This window comes from Haemaphysalis longicornis, unplaced genomic scaffold (assembly GCF_048455015.1).
Source record: "Haemaphysalis longicornis isolate Haplotype H1 unplaced genomic scaffold, Haemaphysalis longicornis Haplotype H1 scaffold_1, whole genome shotgun sequence".
Lineage (NCBI taxonomy): Eukaryota > Metazoa > Arthropoda > Arachnida > Ixodida > Ixodidae > Haemaphysalis > Haemaphysalis longicornis.
The window spans coordinates 297,489,793-297,516,387 of NW_027526203.1; the positions used below are offsets into that span (position 1 = coordinate 297,489,793).

General features: G+C 44.7%; 1 protein-coding gene across 2 annotated transcripts; it reads right to left on the minus strand.

Annotated features, from left to right (window-relative positions):
• Positions 1-955: 955 nt before the first annotated feature.
• LOC144148732 (uncharacterized) lies at positions 956-25,877 on the minus strand. 2 transcript variants are annotated; one of them, XR_013318047.1, is made up of 5 exons: positions 25,423-25,877; positions 23,217-23,411; positions 15,022-15,156; positions 1,421-6,778; positions 956-1,355 (listed from the first exon to the last, which is right to left on the minus strand). XR_013318047.1 is itself a non-coding variant. In XM_077680256.1 (4 exons), exons 1-4 carry the CDS (start codon positions 25,729-25,731, stop codon positions 6,641-6,643), a joined length of 777 nt encoding a protein of 258 aa, XP_077536382.1. In that variant the 5' UTR covers positions 25,732-25,877; the 3' UTR covers positions 956-6,640. The 2 variants fall into 2 exon arrangements, 1 of the variants encoding a protein (XP_077536382.1); XM_077680256.1 differs by having other exon boundaries at positions 956-6,778.
• Positions 25,878-26,595: the final 718 nt, after the last annotated feature.

A 26,595-nucleotide genomic window follows, 5' to 3' on the forward strand; every position in this document is an offset into this window, starting at 1 on the left:
AAAAACAGCATGCCAGATTCACAAGCAATAATGTGGTTGCTCACATTGACAAGCAATTAACTAGTATATCATGTGACATGAGACATGTCCCTTTATAGTAATTTAGACCTCCCCCCACACCAAGGGAAATAATAATAAATAAGCAGACAGACAGAATATTGATACACAGCTAAATTTTTTAAGTGATATTCCTCATCCCCAGACAGTACATACCTGCCAGGTTCGCCGGGATGGCATTAAGGAGATCTGACCGGGGGGGAGTGATAGATAGAAAATTTAGTAGAAACAGGACGGCATAGTTTACATGCATTGTTAGTTACAACAGAGCAGGAACTGAAATGTTTCTACCAAACTACTAACAAGCTACATTACTGGTTAGTTGGTAAATATTCGACGTTGCTGACACCACCATTTTCAGGAAGTCCAGGGAATACTGTCTAGCCTAAGAATGTTCACTCCTGCGACACTTCGCCAAAAGAACGCAACTGAGGGTTGTGTCAGACATCGATGTTCGGAACTGGGTGCAATTTTTCTTTACTATGCTGAACTGCCTCCCACTTGAAGCGTTCCTGTGGTTACTAACCAGTTCAACTTGCTCGGATGGGTGACTATGCGTTTTAAACTCTTCACTGATAACAATGTTAACTGGTGTAGGATTGGATTGGATTGTCAAGAAGCTCCAGCACAACGTGGCCAGACTAGGAGAAAGGATTGGCCAAACACGGGTGCGTATTCGGGATTTTTGTTTCGGTCATACACTCGTACAAAACCATCAAATTTTAAGAGTCTCCCAGACAATTCGGGAAACCTGGCAGGTATGACGATGTAACGATTCTATCGAATTTGTGACGTTCCTACTGCTGCTGTAGTTTTTCAGCCACATTTTTTATTCATTTCATGGTATATAACTAGGGTTGTTTGATTTCATAGGGATGTTCGGGCAAAAATCGGGTGCTATTTTTCAAACCGATAATCGAGGAGAAATCTGGTTTTTCGCAAAACCATTCCGAAATTCGTGTTTTTTTTCGGATTAAATACACATGTACCAAGTAATACACAGCTTATTTTAGATGGTATCACGATCTTCCCAACTCTAATGCTCAAATCGGTGTTTATTTCAAGCTGGCAATCGAGGGGACATGTCAGGGTCTTCTAGAAAATGCTCCGAAATTTGGCATTTGTTTGGAAATGAATTAGTAATGGTGAAAATAAATAAAATTGATAATTTCGAAGAAATGAAACATTTTGTTCACAAAAAGCTGGTCATGATTTTTCACCCATCCTTGTTTACAAACATTATCTGCTTGCGCAATTTGTCGGTCTTCATTCGAGACCTGTCTGATCGCTGAACGTACCTCAACAGGGAGGAAGTTCCCTAGACAACACAGCTTCCAGTACTTAGGCACAACAATGTCAGTGCAGCATTTGCCAGCCTGAGGTAGCAAGCGGTAATCATGCCAATACTCAATGAGTTCGGAAGCTGCGTTTTTGGGGCTCGCTTCTAGCAAGCACTGGTTGAGAATGGCGAACCGTCAGTGCACGATTGTGCAAATCGCTACTTTGAGAAGGTCCGTTCGTGGAGAAATCGGGTTTAACCCAATTCTCCTGAAACATGTTCGGGGTGCAAGAAATTTACCCAAAAATGAACAACCCTACATATAGCCCCACCACATGCATTTTCAATTCAAATGTGTTACTTTTTTTAATGAGCAGATTAATTCCCAATGCAAGCACCTTCAGCCTTCAGCAATGTATGGCACCTTAAAGCATTAGTGAATGCTGTAAGCTTATATCTGCTAATATCAGTTTTATTTGCTTTCAGTTTTCACGTCCTGGATAACCAAGATCCTATGCGGGGGAAAGTTGCTCCAACATCATACGACATTCAAGGCATCAAAGAAATGCCTTCCTCATGATTCCCGTTCAGCTGCGGTGACCATATACATTTAGAAATGTTCTACTAGACGACACACTGTTGCTTACCTGCTACCTTCGGTGCTAAAAAAAAAACCTACCATTTACGCGAAAAGAAAAGGTACTAGAGCCATTTTGACTAGAGTAACGCAGACATCGTCTAAGGTGAGTGAAAAAGGTGAAAGTCTGAGTATTTTGAGAAACGCACGGGGGCACCTGACCACTCATGCAGCCCCTCCATTTGACACGTAACAAGTGGGGTGAACACAAGGGCAACGGTACAGCCTGCAAAACAGCTTCCAGAGTTTGAGTCTCCAACTGCCAATACGCAGTTTGCAACGCAAAAATGCCCTTACAAAGTAAAATATCACTGTGATGTACAATGCGTCCCAAGAGGGAGTTGCCTCGCATTGCCTCAATTGCAGGTGTGCTATTTTGATCTGACTTCACCGACTAGACAGAGACATTACATATTGCACTAATGGCTTCATTTATATATTTTTTTTGGACAAGGGTGGCTTAGGAACAAAAGCGATCCTGCAATAATAAATGTGAATAGGACAACGCCAAACACACAATCTACACGAAACAGCACAGTTTAAAATCCATATAAATCTTTGACACAGTACGTTTCCATAATGAGAATTATGCCAGGCATTGAAGCCACAGTTTGTTTCGAGAGAAATGCTCTCCTTTCAAACCTGACTGGCGTCTGAATGCAAATAATCAAGCTGTAAAACGCTTGCTAAACCTTTCCCATATGCCCAGACAACAACATCTGGGTATAAATGCAAGAGAATAATGAATGAAAACCTGCTCTTAAGGTGAATATAGCAAAAAAAAAAAGTAAAAATTCCTACTATTTCCTACCAATAATGTTCACATTTAATTGCTAAAATTTTATTAGACAGTGACCTTTCTTAACAAAACTAAACCATAGGATGCAATACTGTTGAAACACATGTTCAGCACGAAGAAATTAAAATGTTTGTCACTGAAACCTGCACGTTAAGACCATAATGGTCAGCTGCATTAGAGTAGGCATCGGGTTTGTAGTTCTTTTGGGCAGTTTTTTAAAGATTGGAACCAAACTAAACACGGAAGAAAATAAAGCCTAAAAAACTACAATTCCCATAAGAGAATAAAAATACATCGAAAAACGCCCTTCAAATTGACCCCTAAAATAAACTCAGGAGAACACTGCATTTTGCCTGCAGATGAAACACAAAGCGTCCTGACAGCTATAAAGTAACAAGCATCTGCATAAAATGATGTCAAAGCATGCCTTCATGGGCAACGCTGAGAACAAATGTTGCAATACTCATTACACATTTGGGAAATTTGCACAACACGTAATAAAGGGCAACAACAATTTCGTACTTACACATAGCAATGTGCTGTACAGTACACCACTCCCAAAAGAACGGTCTATGCCCAAGTTAAAAGAACCCTCCTTACCTCGACGAGGACACAAAGTGTCAATCCCAAAATAAGCTACGCCCCTTCGTAGTAACAAACATTTCAAGACTGACCCTAAGTGGTATACGCAGAATAAGGAGCCGTTAAACCTCAGTTTAAAACTCAAGCTTCAGACTTTTCGCCCTGAACAAGGTTTATGTACTGCCAACACCATACGTTCAGGAGATGCGAGAGCGATGACGAAAATGCCCCAAGAGAAAATGATAGCCGGTACCAGCTGGTTTACGGTTAAATTTCCAGCTGCGACCAGGCAGGTCCAGCTGGTACCAGCTACGATTTTCTCTTGAGACATTGCTACAGTACTTGAGACATTGCTACGGTATCTTCCTGTGCGCATGCACAGTCGATACTGCTACCAAGCACATATCCGTCTCGACATTGGTACCAACTACCATGGGTATCTGCATGGCTGCCAAATAAATTAGCGCCTTAAGCTCATCCTGAAGATAAAGAGCAGGTAGACTACACACCACAAAGTGGACATGCCTTTAAGGATGGAGGAACAGCCATGTGCCAGCTGACAGCATTGGGAGTGGGCACCACACACCACGAGATGGCGAAGTGACGGATTGCAGCCAGCACGCAGCCCGCCTGGAGAATTGTCGGCATCGACCATATACAGAAGAAATCGAACGCACCTACGGCTCCCAAAACCATTCCACAGTTGCTGAATTTTTTTCCCTCCTTCACTGCTGCAAAGTGCTTCAAGAAGACGAGGAATTCATTTCTTTTTCGGTTTAAAGTTTTTGTGCCATTTATCTGAGAAATTGATGCCAGAAGCTTACAAACGCCCTTTGGTTGTTTAATTAAAAAAAAATAATAATAGTCATTTAGCCTTTCTTGTGTTCAAATGTTTGCTACTCAGAGAGGCTATTTACCTATTTGCAGTGAACTAAAATAATTTCCGTCCAACTGCATAGCCCCGTTTAAAAAAAACAAATAATAAAAAAAAACCTTAAACAACCTGAAAATTTCAACTGCAAGAGCTTTGCAACGACAGAACTTGTCATACGTGGCCTACGATTCACCATATGCTTTAATTATCTAGCTATGCGCACTTATGCAATGACCAATGGATGCCAGGGAGAGCATTGCAGCGACCGAAACATAAAAACACCCACTAGCAATGCCAAATAAAGCAAAAGCACTCATCTGGTTCTAGGTTATACATTTCAGCCAGAATTCGTAGCGAACTAAGCAAGGAAACTATTTGATTACTCATCTTCCCACGAAGGGGTTAACACAGGACAGGAATTGCAGGGTACGAGACTCAAATGAGAATCTAACACCTTCTGAAAGATAGGACAAGGAGGATTGAGGAGGGGGGGGGGAAAGAGAACTGTTTACATAAGTAGGGATGTTTGCTCGGCATTTAACAGTATACTAATTCCAGCTCAAAAAGTGATATGCATTCCACCAATTTCTTTCCTGTGTATCAAAACACTGCGTACACTGTGCCTAAAAATACAAAAACGTCCCTTGGTAACTTCAGGTGAAGTAAGGACAATGAGCGAGTAAAACGTGTACTGTGATGCTTCGTCAAGCACTTCTAGGTGAACTTGAAACAAAGGATAGCATGAAAGTCATGTCACCTTTAGCAATGCCCTTGCTGCACACATGCACAGTCTCCAGTTTCTGACACAAACAGAGCATTTTTGAAATAGTTTTAAAAGAAAAAAAAAAGGAAGGAGGGGTTAGGACATCCTGCCAGCTCCATACAAGCTAATGATCCATCCCTCTTGGCTCTTTCGTCCTGAACCTGAAAGTGTAGCTAATGACTGGCTGCTCACAGAAGCAGCTAATTTTCAACATGCAATAACTTTCTTTGGAGGCCCATTTTATGAACATAGTGACGTGACAATACAACAATGGTTCCAGGAGGATGCAACTTTGAACAATGACATGCCCAGGCTTGCTTTGCACAACTGCGGGAGCATCCACCGCACAGGCTGGCACAGAGGTAAAGGACTGTGCGTCTCCGACATTTAACGAGGCATGCAAACGACTAAAGCAGACCAGCACAAACATGCCCAGTTTTTCGACAAGCCTGAATTGGGGCCAAGTGAGTGTGACTGTAACAGACCTTTCCAACTTTGGCACCCTTGAACAGTCACAGGCTGGGACAGTGGTGCTACAAGTGGCGTGTTCAGCACACCTTGACTGCCTGCCAAGTTGACCAATTACAACCCTCTGTATTAGAAACACGAGACGACAGACAAGGAAGGGCACAGGGACAGAGCGCTGTCCGCGTGCCCTCGTCTGTATCGTGTTTCTCGCACTGTTTCACACTTGCACATGTACCAACTGGCCCACCTACAATCCCATTAGTACAACACTTCTGGCTCAGTCCAGTGACCAAATGGCTGTGCCCAGAAGAGAACAGCCGAAAGGCATGTTGGACTAGTTCACATGCACATAAACTTTTAAGAGACCTCCACCTTCTGGCCAGTTGTGACTAGGTTGGGGGACTTTCCTGGGCATTTAAATATAGTGCAAGGAAAGCAGCAAATAGCGCTATACCGAAAATATGTGACTGCTGCACTTTTGGTGATGCTAAAATTAAGCTCTGCGCCCATTCAGTGGAGCTACCAACTGCTTTGTATAGTACCACTATGCTGGCAGCCTGCCTAACGCATACTGCATGCACATTGTGGAAAAGGTATGGCTGAGCAGGACAGGCAGTGTAGTGAGCAGTGCCTTTACAAACAGAGGAACGCGCCCTCTGTGAGAATTCCGCAAATTTAGCCGGATACGCCCACGTGCTTGCCACATCTTGCGGTGCTTGTTACCACGAGGTCACTGCTCGACAGAAATCGATGGGACCATTGCAGTCAAAGCAAACCCCACAACACACACAGTTCCCATTTGTCTCTGGAATGGCAGCTACAAGAGAGGTGGTGGGGAGTTCATGCTGCCAGGGGAAGCCTCTATCTTCCGAGGTCTATACAAGCTTTACAATCATAGACAAGCTGCACACACATTTTACACTGAAGGTGTAATTTTGTAAGGCCAACGAGATGACTCAATATTTTGATGAGCAGAGGACACGGCCGTGAAATAACATCTGAACCGCACAATGTCCCAACTTCTAGCACGATGGCATTTGCTACAAATCAGCTCTTTCTAATCCCGAAGCTCAGCCACAAGGCCAGCAGGCCCTTGTATGGAGCGAGAGTACACACAGGTCGCGAGACGAGACAAACATCCATGGGAGGAATGTGGGAAAGAGGCCGCCGTCCAAGTGGCATCAACTGGCTGCCATGGGGGACATCATGATGTCTTGACTGGCTGCTGCGGGGGACAGGAATTGCAGCGGGCTCTTGGGATGGAAGAGGCGCACCACTCCCAGGGCCAGGCAGGAGCACATGCCCCCCAGACCAAACACCTGCGGGCAGAGAGGTTTGCACTGCAGCACCTGCCTCGTCCACCCTGCCTCTTGAAAACCTTCAACACTTTCTCAAAACCCATCTACGTGGCGCCCAAGCTAAAATTTTGGTCATCAGCAACTACTGCTTGCTACATTTTAGTGCAACCATAAAAAGGCCATGTGCAATCAAGTGCACTGCGAATTGTGGCAATAAAGACATTCAACAGAGAAAAGGAATTTCTTGGTAAAGCAAACTGCTTTTTTAATTTATAGTGGAACCTCAATAGTGCAAGCAATCTTTATAACTTTTTTTCCGAATTAATTTTTTGGAATTTTTTGAAGTTGGATGAGTGAGTTATGCATTCTGCTTAAAGTTTACAGTTGTGGAAACATTTCCTGCAATACGGCTGCATATGGCAATAACAGCCAAGTTCAGCTTGGAAGAGTTGTGAATGTGGTACAATTTACCCCAAGCAATGTTGCCTTCAGTTGGCGCGTGTTGCTCATTCCAAGCACGACATTTTACTTGCTGTGAACTTAGCTATTGACCTAGAAGTATTGGTATGAAAATTTTGTGTAGAGAGCTACTGTTGCATGAAAAGCACCAACATACCAAAAGATACAGCACATAACCCTCGGCAGTAAGCGCACTAGGCAGCATAAATACTAGGTCACGACATTGGTTAAAAATTTCAACCCAATAAACTTGCAGGTTTTATCAATGCGCTAACTGGCTAAACCAAAATAACATCAAAAAAAAAAAAAAAAATCGGTGAGTATGCAAAAAATGGCTGCGTAAGACACAGAATATTATGTATTTGACCAACCGACTGACCGCCAGCTGATTGCCGGTCAGTTTCGCATCTGTTCACGGGTCTTACCAAAGGCATCCCCAGGATTTATGGACCCGCACTGCCGAAACCAGATTGCGCCCTCTCTCGGCGCTTCGCTCGTCCGGGCGTAACTGAATGGCGCAGAAAACAAACGGCTGCCATTTGATAACGAAGACAGCTAGGATAACCGACTCCGGGATATCCGTACCACGGCTCCAGCGGCACGCTGTGGCAAAGTTTTAGGCTTGTACGACTAACATGCGAGGTTCCCAGGGCGTCTAAACTTTTTCTGCTGCTGCCTATGAGAACAGGCTGGATTTCACGTTGTGCCGCCTTGGTTAATACAAAATTGTGGCGCTCAGAAAACAGATAAGGAAAACGCCTCCCAGGTTTGAGTAGTTCAGGTTGTGGGCTACAAACCAGTTATTGTAGATTTCTTGCAACGTTGTTTGTGTAGCTTCCCTGCAACACTTTTCATGGCTAGGGTGAGGCGTATTGCCACAAGCTTCGAAAAACTGATGCTACGTGGCGCCCCTCCTTTTTCCTGGAAGGAAATCCGCCGCTCCATTTTCACTCTGCTGAAGCTCGTGGAATCAAACGAGTTTTCAGCCAACAAGCTACTGTTTTTTTTTTTCTTTTTTGGCTTAGGCCACCTGTTTCCTTTCTTTTTTTTCAATGATATGTCTATTCATGGTGCTGTCGCCCCCGTACTCCAAGTCGAAACTGCTCTTCCAGACACTGTTTTAAAGGCTAAATACAAGGTTGAAGATAGCCACAGTCCCCTCCTGTTCTTGTGACCTTGTCCCTTCCAAAATTGATTTTTATTCCACTTATTCTACAATTTCAAGGCATTTTTGGTGCTGGAGGAGCGAACTAAGATGGTTTCAGATGTACCATACAATAGCGCCGGCTGAATAACGAGCTCTGCCAAAGGGCTTGATTTGGTCACGCAGTATTTGTCTCGGGCGATTCGGGATAGAGGGGATGGCGGCTACTGAAAGCAATCAGTAGTTGTAGCCTCTCACCTCTTTCGGGACCTCACTTTAACCGTTGAACCCCCGCGTACAGCCATATTGTCAAAACGTAAAAACATATTCCGGAGGGTACTGTAAGACGTAGAGTGAATGAATGAATCGTCGAAATCATATTTGTTTAGTGCTAAAGGCAAGGTATACGATAGAGTCTGGAGACCGTAATTTGTGCGAGGAGGTTTTATGTGCCAGCGTTCATGGTGTCGTGTGTCATGGGAAATTAACCCCCTCTCCCCTCTCCTTGTCCATTCATATAGCACTAATCATTTCTTGGTGCAATATTTTTCCGAGATGCAAAAATGCGACCACACGGTACTGTTTTGCACGTATGCATTGCACTGCATATGTGTACCATTTTTTTTGTTATGTATAACTTCGAGCTGCTGCTTGCAACAATACCGAGAAATTATCTTATGACCTGTAATGTAATTTTTTTATCGCAAATAGTTTTTTGTACTTGAAAGGGGTAAAAATAAAAAGGGGTAAAAAAGGGGGTAAAGCTGTGCAGAATTACAGTATTATTTTTGCGTTTTTCAAGCACCATGAGAACCATCGCTCCACAACCTATTCAAATAACCACAGATTTTTCGAAAGCTTGTGTGGGCAAGCTCTTCAAAATACCGTAAAACATTAAAAATAAAATTCCTATTTTTTTTTTCTGCAATACCCAATAAAACAAAATACGTTCCTTTTTCATGGTGAGAAAAACGAAATTTGTCCACGACGTAAAGTGAACTTCAATACTATAGTAAGAGAGAGTCACTCCTGCATGTATTCAGTAACTATTACCCCCTCTACTACCATCTGAATGAATGCATGTATCCATAAAGAAACATTATGAAAAAATCAATTCTAGTACGAGCGAAGTGCCAGAAAGCCAGAAAGTCGTGTGTGTAGAGTTCTACAAGCAGCCTCCGTGATTGGCTGCCGGCGCGCCGCCGGCAGCTGATCGAGGAGACCACGTTCTACAGAGCCTGGTTCATAGGCCGCTATTTGGGTGGCTGCGTTTCTAGTGGCAAAGCTAAAAAGGACGCACTCATGAATGTATCCGCTTGTGGCGGGAGGGGGGCTGCGGCCCACTTGGTGATAGCGCATGCAGACGACAATTACGTTTCTTGGAGCCCATGCAGGGTCGTTTTGTGAGGGCCCCCCCTCTTTTTCTTTCCTTCCTGCTTCGGCGAATTTCAGCGGCGACAACCTTGCCCACTGGGGAAAACCGTCGAGAGCGGCTGGACAGTGTGTAAAGCCCCTGATTCTCGTGTCGGGGGGGAGAGAGCAAGAGAGAAGGAAAAGTGTCTTCAGGTCGATATGCCACGTCAGGTCTTCAGGTCGATACGCCACGTCAGTCTTTCGAAGCTTGAGGCCGTGCCCTGAAATCCTGGCCATGTCTAGTGTTGCTTCTAAGTAAAGCTGCCTATTCTGACAAGGTCTCCAAGGGGTTTGGTATTGTTCCTTTTCAAAACAGTTAGGTAGTGCTGCGATGCAGGAGGCTTTTCGTACTGAACCGTTTTTGTCGTGTGCCAGCTCCTTGGGGAAAGCTTGTCAGCCACAATTCTAGTGCATTGCTCCTCAATCCTGAAAGCAGGGCTACAATAGCAAGTCAAAAGATGATAATAAATGGGCAGTGTAAGTTCTGATAAAATGATGATCAACTGACAATGAACATTCAGAAGCAGTCACCACTGAATTTCGATTGCAGCTCCAAGCGGATTTCTTCGCATTGTGTGCTTGTCCGGAATCTTGTGCTCGCCCTAAACACAGCCAGTCATTGGCTGGGTGTTTTTACATCACGTGGGGACGAACTGGTGCCCCTACTAATGTAAAACGGCCACATTTCTTCCAGAGAACCATCCGAAATTGCGTATGTTGAAATAGAGGTTCCATTTAACCATTTCCATTCAACCAAAATGAACAAGGACACTACTGTCATTAATCTGCAGCCTGTCTCCCTTCTTGATTTTGTTCAGAAACTCGACTGTTATCGCCAACTCGAGCTTTCGACACGGGTTGCCCTGATAGTTGAGACTTATCGCTAAAATCGAAACCTCAAGAGCCCACCATGCAAACTGCTCACACGGCGCTGTGCGCAACAAAGAAGGCTGAGGACCTAAAAAGAGAGGGATGCGTACGCTGGCGCGAGTTTCGTGCTGAACTGCAGCTTTACTGACTGTGCGCCACCTCAGTAGCAATGGCGCCGACATAGTGCAGAGCACGGCGATGTTTTGGGGCTTAAAATTTTGAGTTTTATCGGCAAATGATGGTCACCTCAATGCTTTTCATTTGAAATAACTTCCAATTAACTGATATAATGGGTTTTAGCTTCGAATTATCGAGCGATTTTTTCCACTGGATTACATCTAAAATTGCCATGACCAGAACTTCACTTCCAGTTAACTGAAAATTCCATTAAGTGACTGATTTATCAAGACAAGAGTCGACTGTGTGTGTGTGTGTGTGTGTGTGTGTGTGTGTGTGTGCGCGCGCGCACGCGTGCGTGCGTGTGGCAAGACACACAAGCGAACGACACGGGCCAATGGGAAATGGCTACAACCGAAGAGCGGGGAGGCCAGGCTAGAACAGGGAAGAATGCCGGGAGGGGCGCACGGAGCGCGACATCCAGGTGGAAGACTCGAAGCTCGTCGAGTTTTCGGGACCCGAGCTCGAGAAGGGTCTACCGGGCGCCTTGGCATCCTGGGGCCGAGGCCCGACTCCTGACTTGTGGAGGCGTGCAACGTTTACGTGCTCCGCCCCTGGGACGACTCGCTGCCTGCTGCCCGTCGTCAACTGGCAGTGGCCGGTTTCCTCGTGCCCGCTGCTACAGGGCGCCCCATTGTGAGCGGGTGCTGAGCAGACCTTTGTCTACGAGGACACCGGTGCGTGTTCCTCGTCAATGTTCCGGCGTGCGCGACACCGTCATCGTAGCCCCGCGACGCCTTGCCTCCCATTGTCACCAGCACCCACAACGCCTTGCGGAGAACGCCTCATCAACCTGAACCTTTGGTGGGGATTTCTCTTTGTACTTTCTTTAGGTTTGGTATGCCGTAGGGTTATGTATGTGTAAGTTAACTGAGTCGTTCGTATTTTGATGTGTGCTGTGTTTTCTTAAGAATATATGCTTGTTCTGGCTCCAAGTGCCCTCGTCTAGTTATTGGCACTGTGGCAAGTGTATATATATATATATATATATATATATATATATATATATATATATATATATATATCAGGGTGTCGAACTGGAACCGAACCGAAAGCCGGAACTGAACAGGTATTTTTGCTGGAACTTAACCCAAACCCCAACCATTATTTTTTGAGCATGGTGAACCCGAACCAGAACTGAACCGAAAAAAGAAATAACGGTTACGGGTTCACGCCAAAACGGTTCGACCCTCCGTTGTTGATATTGCACAGTCAATGCAATTCAGGCCTTTTTTTTTCTTTTATGTACCATCAACTTCGTACCCGCTCGCGCCCTTTCCCCTCCAGACAATTGAACACTATCACGCTCTATGTAACAACAGGGGAAATGAATAAGCACCAATGTAGCAATGGTCTGTTGCTGCTGGAAGCGCGGGCGTAGTGCAAGCTGACCAAACGAAATGTCATTCTTGGCAGCTTGCAGGGGATATAAAACCACGTTGCCCTTCCCTAGCTGCGACTTTATTGGAGCAATCAGGCTGCAGGAGTGCTCCACTGCACAACAGCGAAAGCCCACACCCGATGTGTGCAAACTTTTTGCATTTCGTAATTTGTTTAAAAGGACCGACACCTCCAAATTGATAATACTTGACAAGTGTGACCGCAGGAGCTGCTCAGTGGCTAAGCCGTTTGCTGCTGACCACAAGTGGCCTCGATCTCCCTTCCCCACGACCGTTTTTCTGAAGTAGATGGAAATCGAGAACGTCCGTGTATTGAGATTTTGATCCACATTTAATATCACCAGCTGGTTAAAATAAGTCTGCCAGCAGTCCGTGTATTGAGATTTTGATCCACATTTAATATCACCAGCTGGTTAAAATAAGTCTGCCAGCCTGCAACATAATCTGCGCCTCAGAGCAGAGATATAGCACGGGGCATCAAATGCACCAGATTTTTTTTTAAATGTGTTTACACGGAAAAAAACAAAAAAGAAAGGGCAAATCACGTTGTTTTAAAATATTACACAAAAAGTAAGTAAAGCCGAATAAGTAAAAAAACGCACCAAAACGTGGATATTGCTCTATACTTTTCTTTGCCCTGCTTTTCACAATCAAACGTGTCATCAATGCAAAGGAAGTGAGTTCCGTGGTCAGTTTTTGAGGAGAGTACAGTGGACAAGTTCCGTTTTTTACAGATACAAATAACAACAGATATGTCAGCGCACTTAATCCCTTGGCAAGAAACCGCAGCCCTCGACCTTGTCTTGGAAGCAGAAACAGTAATAAAGCAGATGACACCTGCAGAAAGACAGGCCGGTACCTCACACTGCCCCATTCGCCCAGAGATCATCTTTTCTGCTTGTTCTGCAGTTTTGTCTCTTTCAGATCTGCTTTTTTTCGAAGTTGCACTTGCACTGGCTGCCCAACTCGCTACATTACTTCTACTGCTACTCGTTCCGGAGGGGAGTACTGCTGCGGACTAATTAAAGAGCGTATACCCAAAAAAGTCCCATCATATGCTCCGCGCGTCAAATTTCCCTTTTATTTCATAACAGCATAATCTGTTACAAGATTCCGCAATGTAGCACACGGAACGATGGCCGGGGGTCAGGTGGTACGATGACATACTGACTGTAATGCACACATCCAGTATAGCTATCGCAAAAAGAATTCCAGTGGTCAGAGCAATAATGCAGTGACTGAGTGTCAAATAAAGCTTACTTTTAACAAAAGTGTGGCGAACACATTCGATAAGGTGACAGCTACAAATTATTCTGGGTGACCAAATAATCTAATTCATTGGTAGTATTTATGTGTCTGTTGCAGGATTTTTCTGTTTTGTTGCAAATATAAAAATGTGCGCCATTAGTATTAAGCGCTGGCATTTGAACGCGCCAGTACGCAGGCCTAAATTTAAGGCTTCAATGTTAGCGTGATGGGCAATTCCATAGCGACGATTGCGATTTCAACAAAAAAGGAAAGGGAAGAAAATATATCCCACCGTCATATCTCTTGGCGGTGGCTTTATGAATAGTCGCTAGGACAACGTAAAGTATGGGTGAGAAAGTAGGTGGTAAATCGTCGCCACTTCATCTGTTTTTCCAATATCTCGTAATTGTTTAAAGTTTGCTTTGCAATTGTGCCACTGCCCTTGGGGAACAGCAGCATTTTGAATTTTTGTTTGTATTTTGATTTGACTGTCGTTTTAAACCACGAAATGTTTTTTTCTAATTTCAGTGATAATTCAACTCATCGAACCGGTTCGTGAACCGGTTCAAGCTCCCGAACCGGTTCAGTACGTGATTTTGTCGAACCGTAACCGAACCGGAACGAAATGATTTTGCCTGAACCAGAACCGTAACCGAACCGGTATTTTGTTCGGTTCGACACGCACACACACGCACGTGTGTGTGCGTGTGTGTGTGTGTCGAACCGAATCTTGTGTGTCGAACACACACACAAGATCCGAACCCACGACCTCCAGAATACCGGTCTGGTGCGATGACCACTACGCTACCGGCGGGGCTATATTCCCCTCCACCTTCTGGGGTATTTATGGTTTATGGTAAGGTATTTTTGTTTCCTGCGCTTGGGGGTAGTAGCCAGCGCCACTCGGACTACACAGGGTGAAGGGGACCTTCTTTTTAACCCCCGGGCCGTGACTTGAGTGTCTACGACATGTCGAGAGTCGTCAACCAGCGTTTAACCCTCTTAAGCTTCCATGGCACCAAGACTGCCAGAACAGAGGCCCTAGCTATGCATGTAGCGAATCAGAATAGGAAATGAGGGGCTCATTGAAAACAAGACAGAAATAAGGGTTGGCAGTCAAGAAAACCTCGGAAAGCAAAGGGGAGGATGTGGTAGGTCATTGAAACAGATAAAGAATTTGGAAAGAAAGAAAGAAAGTGGAGAAAAAATGCCCGCCGGGTGGGATCCAAACCCATGACCTCCAGAATACCGGTCTGGTGCTATGACCACTACACCACCGACAAGGCTATGTTCCCCTCCACCTTCTGGGGTATATATATATTTACAGAAATAAGAGTTGGCAGTAAAGAAAACCTCGGCAAGCAAAGGGGAGGATGTTGTAGATCATTGAAACAGATAAAGAATTTGGAAAGAAAGAAAATGGAAAAAAAAAAAATATATATATATATATATATATATATATATATATATATATATATATATATATATATATATATATATATATATATATATATATATATATATGTAGATAGAGAGAGAGAGAGCAAACTTACCCCAGAGACAACAAAAAGGCTGCAGGTCCAGTCCACAATGGTGTAGTAGGTCTGTCGGTAAAGCACCTTGCTGTGCAAAACCAGCGAGGACGAGACCAAGAACAGCAGGGCCAGCACTCCCCACAGCACTGTGTCCTGCGCAGTGACAGGATCCAAAGAGCCAGCATGCAGGTGCACTTACTACACCTAACTACAAGGCCATTGGCAATAGACATTCACACATTCTTTCAGCAGGGTAGGCAAGGAGGAGGAAAACTTTTACTAAGATCAAATAAGAGCGCTGTGAGTGGAGTCCTCAGTCCAGGACCCCAGAAGAGCTTGCTGCCGCCTTTGCCCTCTCGACGATCCGAAGCTGACGGTCAGGATCTGAGCTGGCCAGCTCTCGCTCCCACTGCTCTAAAGTTGGATTTCGTATTCTGTCTATATTCTTATTATGTTGACAAGCCCACACCATGTGATATAAGGTTGAGAGCTCTCCACAGTGAGGGCAAATCTCTTCTTAATCTAATCTAACCCATGAAATGGAGAAAGGTTGTCTGATTAAATACAAAATTCACAAGGATGTGGCACCATCTCTATGCGGTTTTTGCAACAGTGTTACGCGAAGGAGCCGCTGAAACTAGTCATGGGAAGTAAATATCCGGATATCAGAAACTCAGGGCGCACGTTTTCTCATTGGAACATTGAGGGTTCAGTTGGGCTGGACTGTCCAATTCTAGCCAACTATAAACCTGAGCTTGAAGTTCATTGCTTAAAGCACACGAAACATTTGACCCAGTATTATGCAGGCGAAACACTCTACTTGGTTTAGTAAGTTGGAGAGATAGGCCGATTTGCAGCGCCTGTTGGACTGCATTGAGTTGCTTTGTTGTCAGCTCCATCAAGTACATCACAAGATCTTCTAGATCGGTCATAAAAAAATTTTAGGAAGCAGGTCGTTTTGAATATGGCTTTTTAAATAAAAATTTCTCAGTAATTGAAATTTTTTTTTGCACCAAAAATATGCGGCGAGTTATGAACTGTCCAATTTTTTTTAATAATGCAGAGTTGTATGGTTCCTCTAAAAAGTAGGTGGCAGAAGTTTTTAAAAATAATTGCTGTCACATACACATTGTAAATTTAAGATGCTGCATTTGGCTAAAAATTATGCGTGAAAACCTCCTCAAAAGAACACTGGCAGAGTTGCTTGCTTTAAAACTGAAAGACCACACCTTTTAAAGCTCTTTTCGTTTCAGTTGAATAAAAGATGATGCCTTGTTCGTTCAGGAATAAACAATTAAAACTAACATTCCTTTTTTTCATTTCCAATCTCATCATTCTTCTTTAACTTAAAATGTCACGAAATCTGCAGAGGGACCACCTACAAAGTTAAAACAAGGAAGGGCAGCGATGCCACCTAGGAGAACATGTTGAAAATGCCTGCATGGCCCCCAGCATAGCAATCAGTAATTCTGGCAGCCAGACTGGTTGTGTAGTCAATTGCCTAAGTAACCTGACTTCTATTGCTAACTGTCGTGCACACAAGTGCTGGCAATATAAAAGAACAATAGCTCTCGCATTTACCTGCATGCATCTTCGTACTACTTGCCCAAAACATATGACTGAAGTCAAAACAAAGCTTACTGGCTGTTGCCATGAGGCAGCTTGTTTTGCAATGTTCAAAAACTGGAGTTCAAGTCATTTTAAAGAAACCGTGAGGACAACATACAGCTTCACTCCAATCAAATGTTGCCTCACCAGAATGGCCCTTATGCCAATTTTGGACATCAATAAAACAAGGTATATTTAGGGTTGTTCGTTTTCGGGTTTTTTATTTTTTTAAATCGGGGGTAAAAACTGGGTGCTATTTTTTCAAACTAATTGGGGAGAAATCAGGGTTTTTTTTTGTAAAAACCATTCAGAAATTCAGGTTTTTTTGGGGGGGTTAAATGTACAGATTTACTAATACGCTCAGTTTATTTTATCAGACGGTATCCCGAGCTTCTTAACTCTACGCATTGTTTCAAGCTGGTAATCGGAGAACATCAGTGTTTTCTCACAAATACTCTCTGAAATTTGGCGTTTATTTGAAAATGAATCAGTAATTATGACAGTAAACAGGACTGATAACTTCTAAGAAATGAATCATTTCATTAAAAAAAGTAGTCACCGATTTTCTACATATCATTGTTTACGTAAATTATCATCTGCATGCGCAACAGGTCGGTCTCCATTCTGGACCAGTCCGATCGATGAACGTATCTCAGCCGGGAGCTTCCATTAGCTAGGCAGTGAAGCAATTGCCAGCCTAGGGTAGTAGGCAATAGAATCACGTTATATAGGAGGGTGGGGCTGTGTCAAGGTGCCGTAAAGCAGCTTTTTTTCCACTTTCCCCTCACAGCTAGTGTACAACACCTGTACCAGTTGTGATAAAAATAAATTCAATTCAATTCAATTCAGAAGCTGTGTTTGTGGAGGTTGCTTCCAGCAAGCACTGGCTGAGAACGCCGGACCGCCAGCCCACGATTGTGCAGATCGCTACGTTAAAAAGGCCCATTAGGGGAGATACCGGGTTTAAACCCCAATTCTCCTGAAACATGTTCAGGGTGTAAAAGTCAGGTAGAATCAGGTTTTACCTGAAAAGGAACGACTCTAAGTATATTGTGGAAAGCGGAAAAAATGGTGGCGGCTCACCAGCTACTTTCGTGTACCCAACATGAAGTCAAATTTGTGCGACTGACTGATGAGGATCAAATAAACTAGATGCTGAAAAAGTTTAGGGGGCTTGCAGCCAGAACTCGATACCTCAAAGGAACAATAACGTTATTTTGCGGAAATAAAGCGTTTTAGAAATGGCTACAGTGAAATAAAACAGGAAAAATCAACACGAATAGAAGTTGAATGCTCTGAGCGTCTTTACGAGCTGCGGCTCAACAAACTGCGCCAACACTGCGCCATCACTTTCACACCTCTTGCAACAGTGTGATTGATGGCTTTTGACGTTGAACGAATTATGAACGAATCGCACCCACTATTTTCTCAAAAGGCACATCAAAGATTCAGGTGAGCTCAAGTTGCCCAACTGTAGTCACTTTTATTGTCCTAAGCAAGAACAAAATCCTAAAGCTACGCCGTTACTCGGCCTAGGGCTAATAGGTTTCACCAATGGCTTCAAGCTCTCGGTTTCATGACAATGTTTGTCAAGTCAGCATACTGACTACCCATATTTGGCTGCAACGCCGATTATATCACAGGGCTATTATACATTATATAACGGCACAGTGAGCGAGTAATTTGATGTTCTCACCTTTAAACACTAATTCACGAGTCCCGATGCCAGAAATGTTTTACATCGAACAAAACTAGTAAGGTATGAGCTGCCCAACCTTTCTAGTTAAGCAAGTTTGTATGTTGTTTTCATCGAACGTTTAGAAATATATGCTCGACAAATGTTTCCCCATGGTACACTTATTTTACATTTAAATGTACCTGTTTCAGTTTTTTTTTTTCCACAGAAGAATGACTAAACATGCTCTAACAATTCAACTTCATCATTCACGATTTGTGATGCTACAAATCGCAAGGGGCAACAATATATGCTTTGAGACTTTTGGCATGTTTTGTCTTAATAAACGGCTGCTGCTGCTGCTGCGAGTGGCATATTTGTATTCATGGCACAGTAACATACCGATACAAGCAATCTTGTTTTCCACTTTAGTGGCCCTTTTAAGTAATTCAGAATGATGTGGCAAGCTGTGAAATGCTGATGATGGTCATTTTTGTTTATAGGCACAAGGCCAACAAAGGCCAAAGAGCACCAAATAAAAATGAACTACGTATTTAATAAAAGAGGTCTGAAAATTGGCAGTTAAAGTATAAGTGAAACAGTTTACAACATAAATAAGACAGCTGGTGTATAGGGCCAGGTTGTGACTAATATGAAATGAGCTGTAAAAACCTAATCTCTCATAGACCCTTCAACTAAAAAACATGATGGGTGTAGTGAGATATGGTACCTATACAACTGTGGAAAGTGCTTACGTCAAGGTGTGTTAAGAGCACTACATTTAATTAGTGGGTGAATTACGAATAGGCCCTGTCCAAACCTGCTACAGAAAGGGTCTTGGAACAAGAAGGCAGGTTCGATCCCCGGCCATGGCAGCCGCTTTTCTGGTGGAGGCGAAAAGCAAAATTGCCTGTGTGCTCGAGATTTCGGCGTACGTTAAAGATCCCCAGGTGGTCAAAATTAACCCGGAGCCCCCCACTATGGCGCGCCTCATCGCCTGTGTAGCGTCGGCGCGTTAAACCCTTCAATCAATCAATCAATCAATCAATCAATCAATACAATCAATCGATCAATCAGATCCTGTGAGCATGTGCGAGTGTGTTGCATGTATGTGGCTTATCTGTAACCTAGCTAAGGCAACTTTCTTGAATCGGTTGTGCGCGTCAGTTGTGCACTGTCCCAAGTGTGGGTTAATTACATGTAGCTTGTTGTCTGCCCGTTTTGCTCCATTCTGCTTGCCAAGTTTTCCAAAGGTGTTTTTGCTGTGTGGCTTCAGGTAGGTGCAGGGTAATGTGGCTAAGTCTACTGCGTTCTGAAGTGCAGCAGGAGTGGCTCTTCATCTGCCAGCTCGTTCCCAGCAATATCAGGGTTGCCAGAAGCCAAGGACACAATCAGTTCGAGCTTTTCAGCCTACAGAAACATAACACTAGGCTGACATTGTGGTTTTTCAAGGGGTCTTTAGATGATAACGCATGCACAGTGGACTTGCAAATTTGATTTTGGACATTGTGATTTCCAATGAGAAACGCGCTGCATGCTTCTGCCATAAAAATGCTGGTATTTATATTTATAGTTTTACCTCTACTAAAGCTTGCTCTGTCAACAGCACAGGACATGGTGGTGTCAGTTTTGAAGCGTCACTGTAAAATCATAAACACTGGTATTTTCCCTGCAGAAACAAGAAATGCTGCAAAACCACACTTTTTGGCAACATTTTTCTAGATTCGCATAAAAGATAAGTCTGAAATGAGCTCCGAGCAGCCCTCAGCTTATTATGCGAAAACTGAGAGTCGTAAGAAGTTTTTTACTATGTACTAGTTCTGACCGTGTAAAGACTTCTTGTCACGGGATATTGTGTGGTGCATGAAAGTGTTCGTGTAGTGGGAAGAACAAAACCGATGTTCAAGGTGTTGTGTAAGTGCATTAGCCTGGTCTTCAAGTGTGTCCCCTGTTGTGCTAAAGAGGGGCAGGCTCTTCGTGTCCATACCTTGGGTGTGTGTGGGTATGAATTTATTGGTGCAAAAAATGCACACCAACTCTCTTGTTACTTTACGGTGAACAATCTTGCCCAGAGTTTCTGCCCATTTCATAAGATATCAGATTTTCCATTCTGTTGTGGTTTCTCTTATTATTATTTAGCGCTAAGACAGAATGGGATATGTTTATTTATGTAGCGTCTTTTGGGGAAGTGATTCTGGGCTTTTTTTTTCTTTTTTTTTTTTTGCGTTTTCCGCAGAATGGGTGGACGCCACTCCTTGCAGTGCGATGCAAGAAGTAAGGAATCGTTTTACGTCCATGTCATTGTCAGATGTCCTAGGAGTTCCTGATAGATTGGAATTCTTTGGACATGCACCCTTATGGGTGCTCTTAGCATCAGCCGCCAAACGCTGAGGGCAGTGGCAGCAGTGTGGTGCAAGAGGAAGTTTGGGCGAGTACCCCCATGTCCATGCTTTCCACACCCCCAGATGCACTGGAGAATGGGGGAGCAGTGATAGGAGGCACCTCATCCCTTCCATCCTTTACTGCAGGCGGCACATATTCCACAGTGGCCGCACATGTGGCGATTGTCAGGAGCTTCCCTGACCGGAAAGTCAGCTTCGCTAACTTGGGTCGCCGTGGTGATCAGACGCAGCTCAGCCTCCTGGCGAGCGAGCTGCCTCAGCGCACCTCCCCAGGGGGAAAAAGGTGAAGCTCTTGCAAGCCTCTAGGAAGGAGATGCTTTCAACAATTTTCATGACAATTTTCTACTCTAGGTGAAACTTCCATGGCAACATGTGAACACTTTTGCTTAACAGTTTTCGGTGGGGTGATCGTTGATTTATTGATTGTGTGGTTTAATGCGTCGACACAACGCAGGCGATGAGGCGTGCCGTAGTGGAGGGCTCCGGATTAATTTTGACCACCTGGGGATCTTTAACGTGCGCCGAAATCTCGTACACATGGGCATTTTTGCTTTTCGCCTCCACCAGAAAAGTGGCTGCCGCGGCCGGGAATCGAACCTGCAACCTCGTGCTCAGCAGCACAATGCCTTCGCCACTGAGCCACCGTGGCGAGTGCCGAACACTTCGCACAGGTTAGACGACCATGACACGAGTTGGGACCACGCCCGAACCACCGGCACTTGAAACAGCGGCGCAGGTGGTGGACGCAGGGTAGGACGGAGCTGCGGGTGTAGCCTGCACTGACCAATTTAGGGAGTGTGTAGAGGTCAAATGTTAAGACGAGGTGTTTTGTGGGGACTTCTTGGTCATCTGCACATGGTTGTATGCATACGGCCACAACGGCCTGGTCCCCCTCACGCCTTCATGAAGATCGGCATCCGTTTCATTAATCAGATCTGGCTCAGAGATCACACCTTGGGAGCTTTTCGGCTGTTGTGAGGTGCAACCTTTATGTCCAGATTGGCCGTGCGGGTTTCGGCAAGAAGATTTGTGGCTTGCCACACGTTGGAAACTTCAGTTAGTACTGCAAAGTTTTTCACTAGCTTTGTAAGATTTCTCCGATGATGCCTATGAGAAACTGGGAGAATACAAACACAGGCTGAGAAGCAACAGAGTTTGATCTGTCAAGAGTGCCAAAAAAAAAAAAATAGTTGTCAAGCTTACGGAAGGTGATTGTAGGGAGTGGAAGAAAGGATACTCCGGTGTGGCCCCATTCCAGCGACCAATTGCTTTTTTAAGGGGGACGGGGGGTTTCAATTTACTACAAGTCATAGAAAAAAATGGTAGTGATAGTGCAAAGTCTACTGGGCTGACTCTCGTGCCCAGGAAGGTGCCAGAGCTTCGTGCCCAGTAGGCGGACAGGTAGCTCATCAACTGGTGCTTGGCCAGTGCTCTAACAACCACTGTTCAAGGCTTCTTCCCTTGCCCTTAAAACCACTGGACACAGTTGGTCACAGCGTGAGTGTGGGAACTCAGGACCCACTGTGTAGCCACTCACCACGACCAAGATTGCTCGGGGTGCCCCATGTGGCACGACGAGTGAAATGCTATAAAACTTCACAAGGGACACTGTTCCCAAGAATCGGTGTCGGTAGTTATACTAATCCCCATCTACAGCTCATTCATCAATGAGTGCAGAAAGTCTGCCAATTATTTTGTTCCCGATTCCATGTATGTCCCAGACAGTGTTTTTGAGCCGTATTTGACATACAATTTTTCAAAGACCAATATAAAATTTCTTAATAGACTAATACTGATCGTTCTTGTTCATCTAAATCTAGTGACATCTTCAGGGATCCCCCTTTACAGGGTCTTTTTTCTCGTTGCCATTATAAGTGATTTATGTCTTGCTCTGCCTTTGAAATCTGTTACTCGCCATTTGCAATTACGGTTACACTCCCTGTAATGACGACACAAGAAGGGGGCACATGAGTGTCTCGCTGAATGGGAAATTCATACCGAACAGAAAACGCAAGGGGGGAGGTTCACGGGAGGTGACAGTGCAAAAATGCTGAGCACCCTCACCCAAACACACTTTAGAAGCCTCTGCCTGAAATCGCTGTTGTATGACCTGTCACATTTTTGCATCTCTTAGTGCAGCTATGGAATAGTGCATGAGTTGCATCAAAACATAAAATAACGACCGCAAAAAATGTAGAAACCGTCTTTTGTTCCGCACATGCTTAGTGCACTAGGACAGACAAGCATGAAACTCAACACTCTAGGTTTCTTGCCAAGAGAGAAAACCAGACCACACTAAAAATTTGCTGTGTTCATCAGGCTCCGATTCCTGGCCTTGAAGTTTGATGAAGAATTCATTGTGAGAGCCATTCCCTTTAAGATATCAACATTTTCTCTCCAGATTTGGGGTCAAAAATGTTTTGATGTTGCTCGGAGAACAAAATCATTACTTTCTTCGGAAGACCCCACCAAGCTTTCTTTTTTAACATGTGGGGCTCAACCACAAGGAAGTGAGTAGGACTTCTTACAATGAGAGCCCAGTTGAGCGGTAGGAGGTGGACGATGGAGGAGTTGTCCACTATCATCAGAACCGCAGCCAGCAGGAAGGCCAGCACGCAGACAAACAGGTGCAGTCGAACGCGTTCCGACCGCGGCAGCTGCAGGACATCATACTCCTTCGTTCCCGCACTCGCAATGCAGATGAGGCTCAGCAAGGACAGGAACTGCACAAACATCAGCAGGGAGATCTGGGGCATGCTCCACTGGCAGCAAAGAGCATGGACAGTGTCAGCTGCAAAGGCTTACCGAACACGCAAGAGCTTCTTGTGGAATGCACCCATACTAGAGATCCAAATATTGCGCACACCTCTCTTTCGTGCTAGCAGCTTACATGTTCACTTGGCTTCACTGGACGGGCCTCGAATAGTGATGTTTCGTACTGGAGAGAAAAATTCCTATTTATAGGTTCAGAAATTCCCTATTTTTAGCATTTTTTACCCTGCTGGTTTCTCAGAAATTTCCTGCAAAATTCCCTGTGTTCTCTTTCTGCCGGCGATAGATCTTTACGTGGATTCCTGTTCAGTTTTGGGCTTTAGGCAGCGCCACCTACGTCTAATTTACGTAGCCTTCTAGACGCAGGCACCGTTCACAGAATCAGAGTTTCACCGTAACTAAATTCCACTACATCTGCCGCTCAGCAGCATTTCACGTTTTGTACCAAACAGCATGCTTACTATGCATGCTAAAGATCTGCTAAACCTGCCCTTAGAAAAAGAACATTGTTTGGTAATTGAGGTAATTTCCACTCAGTGCCGAGACTACTGGCGCCATCTCTTGGTGGCAGGACGTGGTAAGGTGCTTTCGAAATACCTTTTTGAATACTGCACAGGAATAGATGTGAACAGACTTTAGCCCTTCAGCCGCCGCCACATCGCGCTTTACTAGCTCTTTTTCATGGTGTATTCTTTCCTTTATGCTTCTTTTTGTCTTATGAACTGAATTGGAAGTGGTCTGGGATGCTCGTGGCTTGCGGGAACACAACTGCGAATATTTGAACATAAATCCAACGAAGTGTTAAGGAAACCTTTTAAAAGAAAACAAAGTAATGATAATGCGAGGTCCGGTTTACTCAATTTTTTTCCTTTTTACTCCATGACTCCTAAAATTCCCTGCATCTTTAAAGATAAAGTAATGATAATGCGAGGTCCGGTTTACTCAATTTTTTTCCTTTTTACTCCATGACTCCTAAAATTCCCTGCATCTTTAAAGATTCCCTTTTCCCCGTTAGGCCAGAATTACAGCCGAAAATTCCCCTAAAAAGGGAAAATACCCCGGACGGAACAACACTGGCCTCCAATACCCAGGCCAGGTGCAAGGTGTCCCTTTGAAATCCCCCTGCTTTGGACCCTTGGGACCACAACTATAGTGACAGGTATTGGTAGTGGGCTACTCCAAGTATTGAGAGTAAGCCCACTAGCAGGTACTGGCTAACACGCTAACACAAACAATTGCTAAAGTACAATGCTGGCCCTTTCAACACAGCTGCATTTTCACAAAAGGTTAGAGACCATTGTGGCCACCCCTAGCATGTCAACTTTTGCGGACAGCAGTACAGACTTGCCAAACGAAATCAGGTGCCACACTTTGTCACCCTGGGCCACACACTTTGCAACTTTGTTTGAATTTCTTTTTATAAAATAAGAAAGTAACAACGGGCACATTGTATTTTAAACTTCTTTCGGAACAACAGCACCAAAAGCAGTTAGTCATTTTCACTCGTAGTTAATTTGCACCAACAATAAATTGTATTTTTCACTTCAAACCCGTGTGACGACAACGTTAATAGCTTTCCAATTTTATGCGAAAGTGCCTTTCATTACAATTAACTTCGCTCAATTTTAGTTTAATGCAACCGACCAGAGCTACGCAGCGCGTCTGACGGTGCAGATTAGATCATAGTCGAGATTGAGAAATTAACACGACCACAAACTTCTGTCAACTCTTCCAATACACATCAGTCGTATGCTCTGTGCTAACTATTCAGCGGGGCTGAAGTACCCTTTCGGTGCCTCGTAAGGGCAACTCAACGAAGCGCAGCACAACTGCACGCCAGCGCGTGGAAAACAAACCAAAACAGCGAGCTACAGTGTAACGAGAATGCGATCCACGTTCAACGAACGACAGCGAGAGAAGGACGTCGCATGCGTGCTCAAGGCGAACCAGAAGAAGCCTGACCAGAATGGCGATCCTTAGCGCGCCAACAACGGTGAACGGATACGACTTGTCATAGAAGAGCACGACGTTCCGCTGAAGTGTTTCATCCTGCGTTGTTGTGTCCACAGTGGCTGGCGAATGTCCGCGAAGGGCCTTCGTTTCTTCAGCTGTGCTAGCATCGTCTTCGAGCGCGACGTTCTTTAAGCAGGCGTCGTCCACAAAGCGCGACAGGCGGCCGTGAGGAGACGAAGTTGGCGCGGCGCTCGTGTCTGCTCGGCTGGACGATGGCGTGGACTTTATGCCTGACGCCGCATCATCCGAATCGCTCATGTTACGTCAGGTGCTTCTTTCGACATATAGCGCTCTGCGATCACCACATGCGCTTTTGCCGAATCAACTGCACCACGCAACTCACCATGCCAGAGCCACACGCCCACCGCACGCAACCTACCTCGGCTGTTTTCATGCTATTTCGACGGGAGTCGTGAAAATAGCTCCCCCGAGATCTGGGTGGATTGATAAAAAAGAAAAGAACCTTCTTTCTAAAAGAGAAAGTGTTTCCGTGTTCAACTCCATTTTGTCCTATCGATTGATAACAATTTTAAAGCGATATTTGCTGGTTTCACGTTTCATCAGTTTCCCGTCCTGAAAATGGATTCACTGGTCTTGTGGAATCACGGAGAAAAAAAAAGAGTATTCTTTCCTCTATGATGGCCTACGAGATCCCCCCGCGCGCGTTTTGCTCCGGCCAACGCCGTCTGTATAATCATTGCCAAATGCGTGAGCGAAAAAAAATTACACCATCTTCCCGTAGGGGAACCCTGAGTAGTATGCGAAGCAGCCATGGGGTCGACTGAAGTTCCCATTACTTTTCAGTTCGTCGTTTCCGTTGACGTTCAGCTTCGCGTGCCTTCGTTTAATCAGTAGCTTCTTGACGTAGTTTGAATGAGTGAAGGGCATTCAACCCGCCAAGGAAAATGAAAGGAACGAAGGCGCCGACAACGTCTCTCCCCCTGGCGAGACCTTGGATACAGCTGCCGGGAAGGAGGGAGGTGTCCCTGACTTGCCACTCGAGAATGACGCAGCCGCAACCCCCCGTCCCCTTCTTCAAAACGCCGCCGGAACTGAGCAAGAACCGGCAGCGAAGGGGGAAGAGTTTTGCTGCTCTGGGGTGCGGCACATTGGTGCCAATTC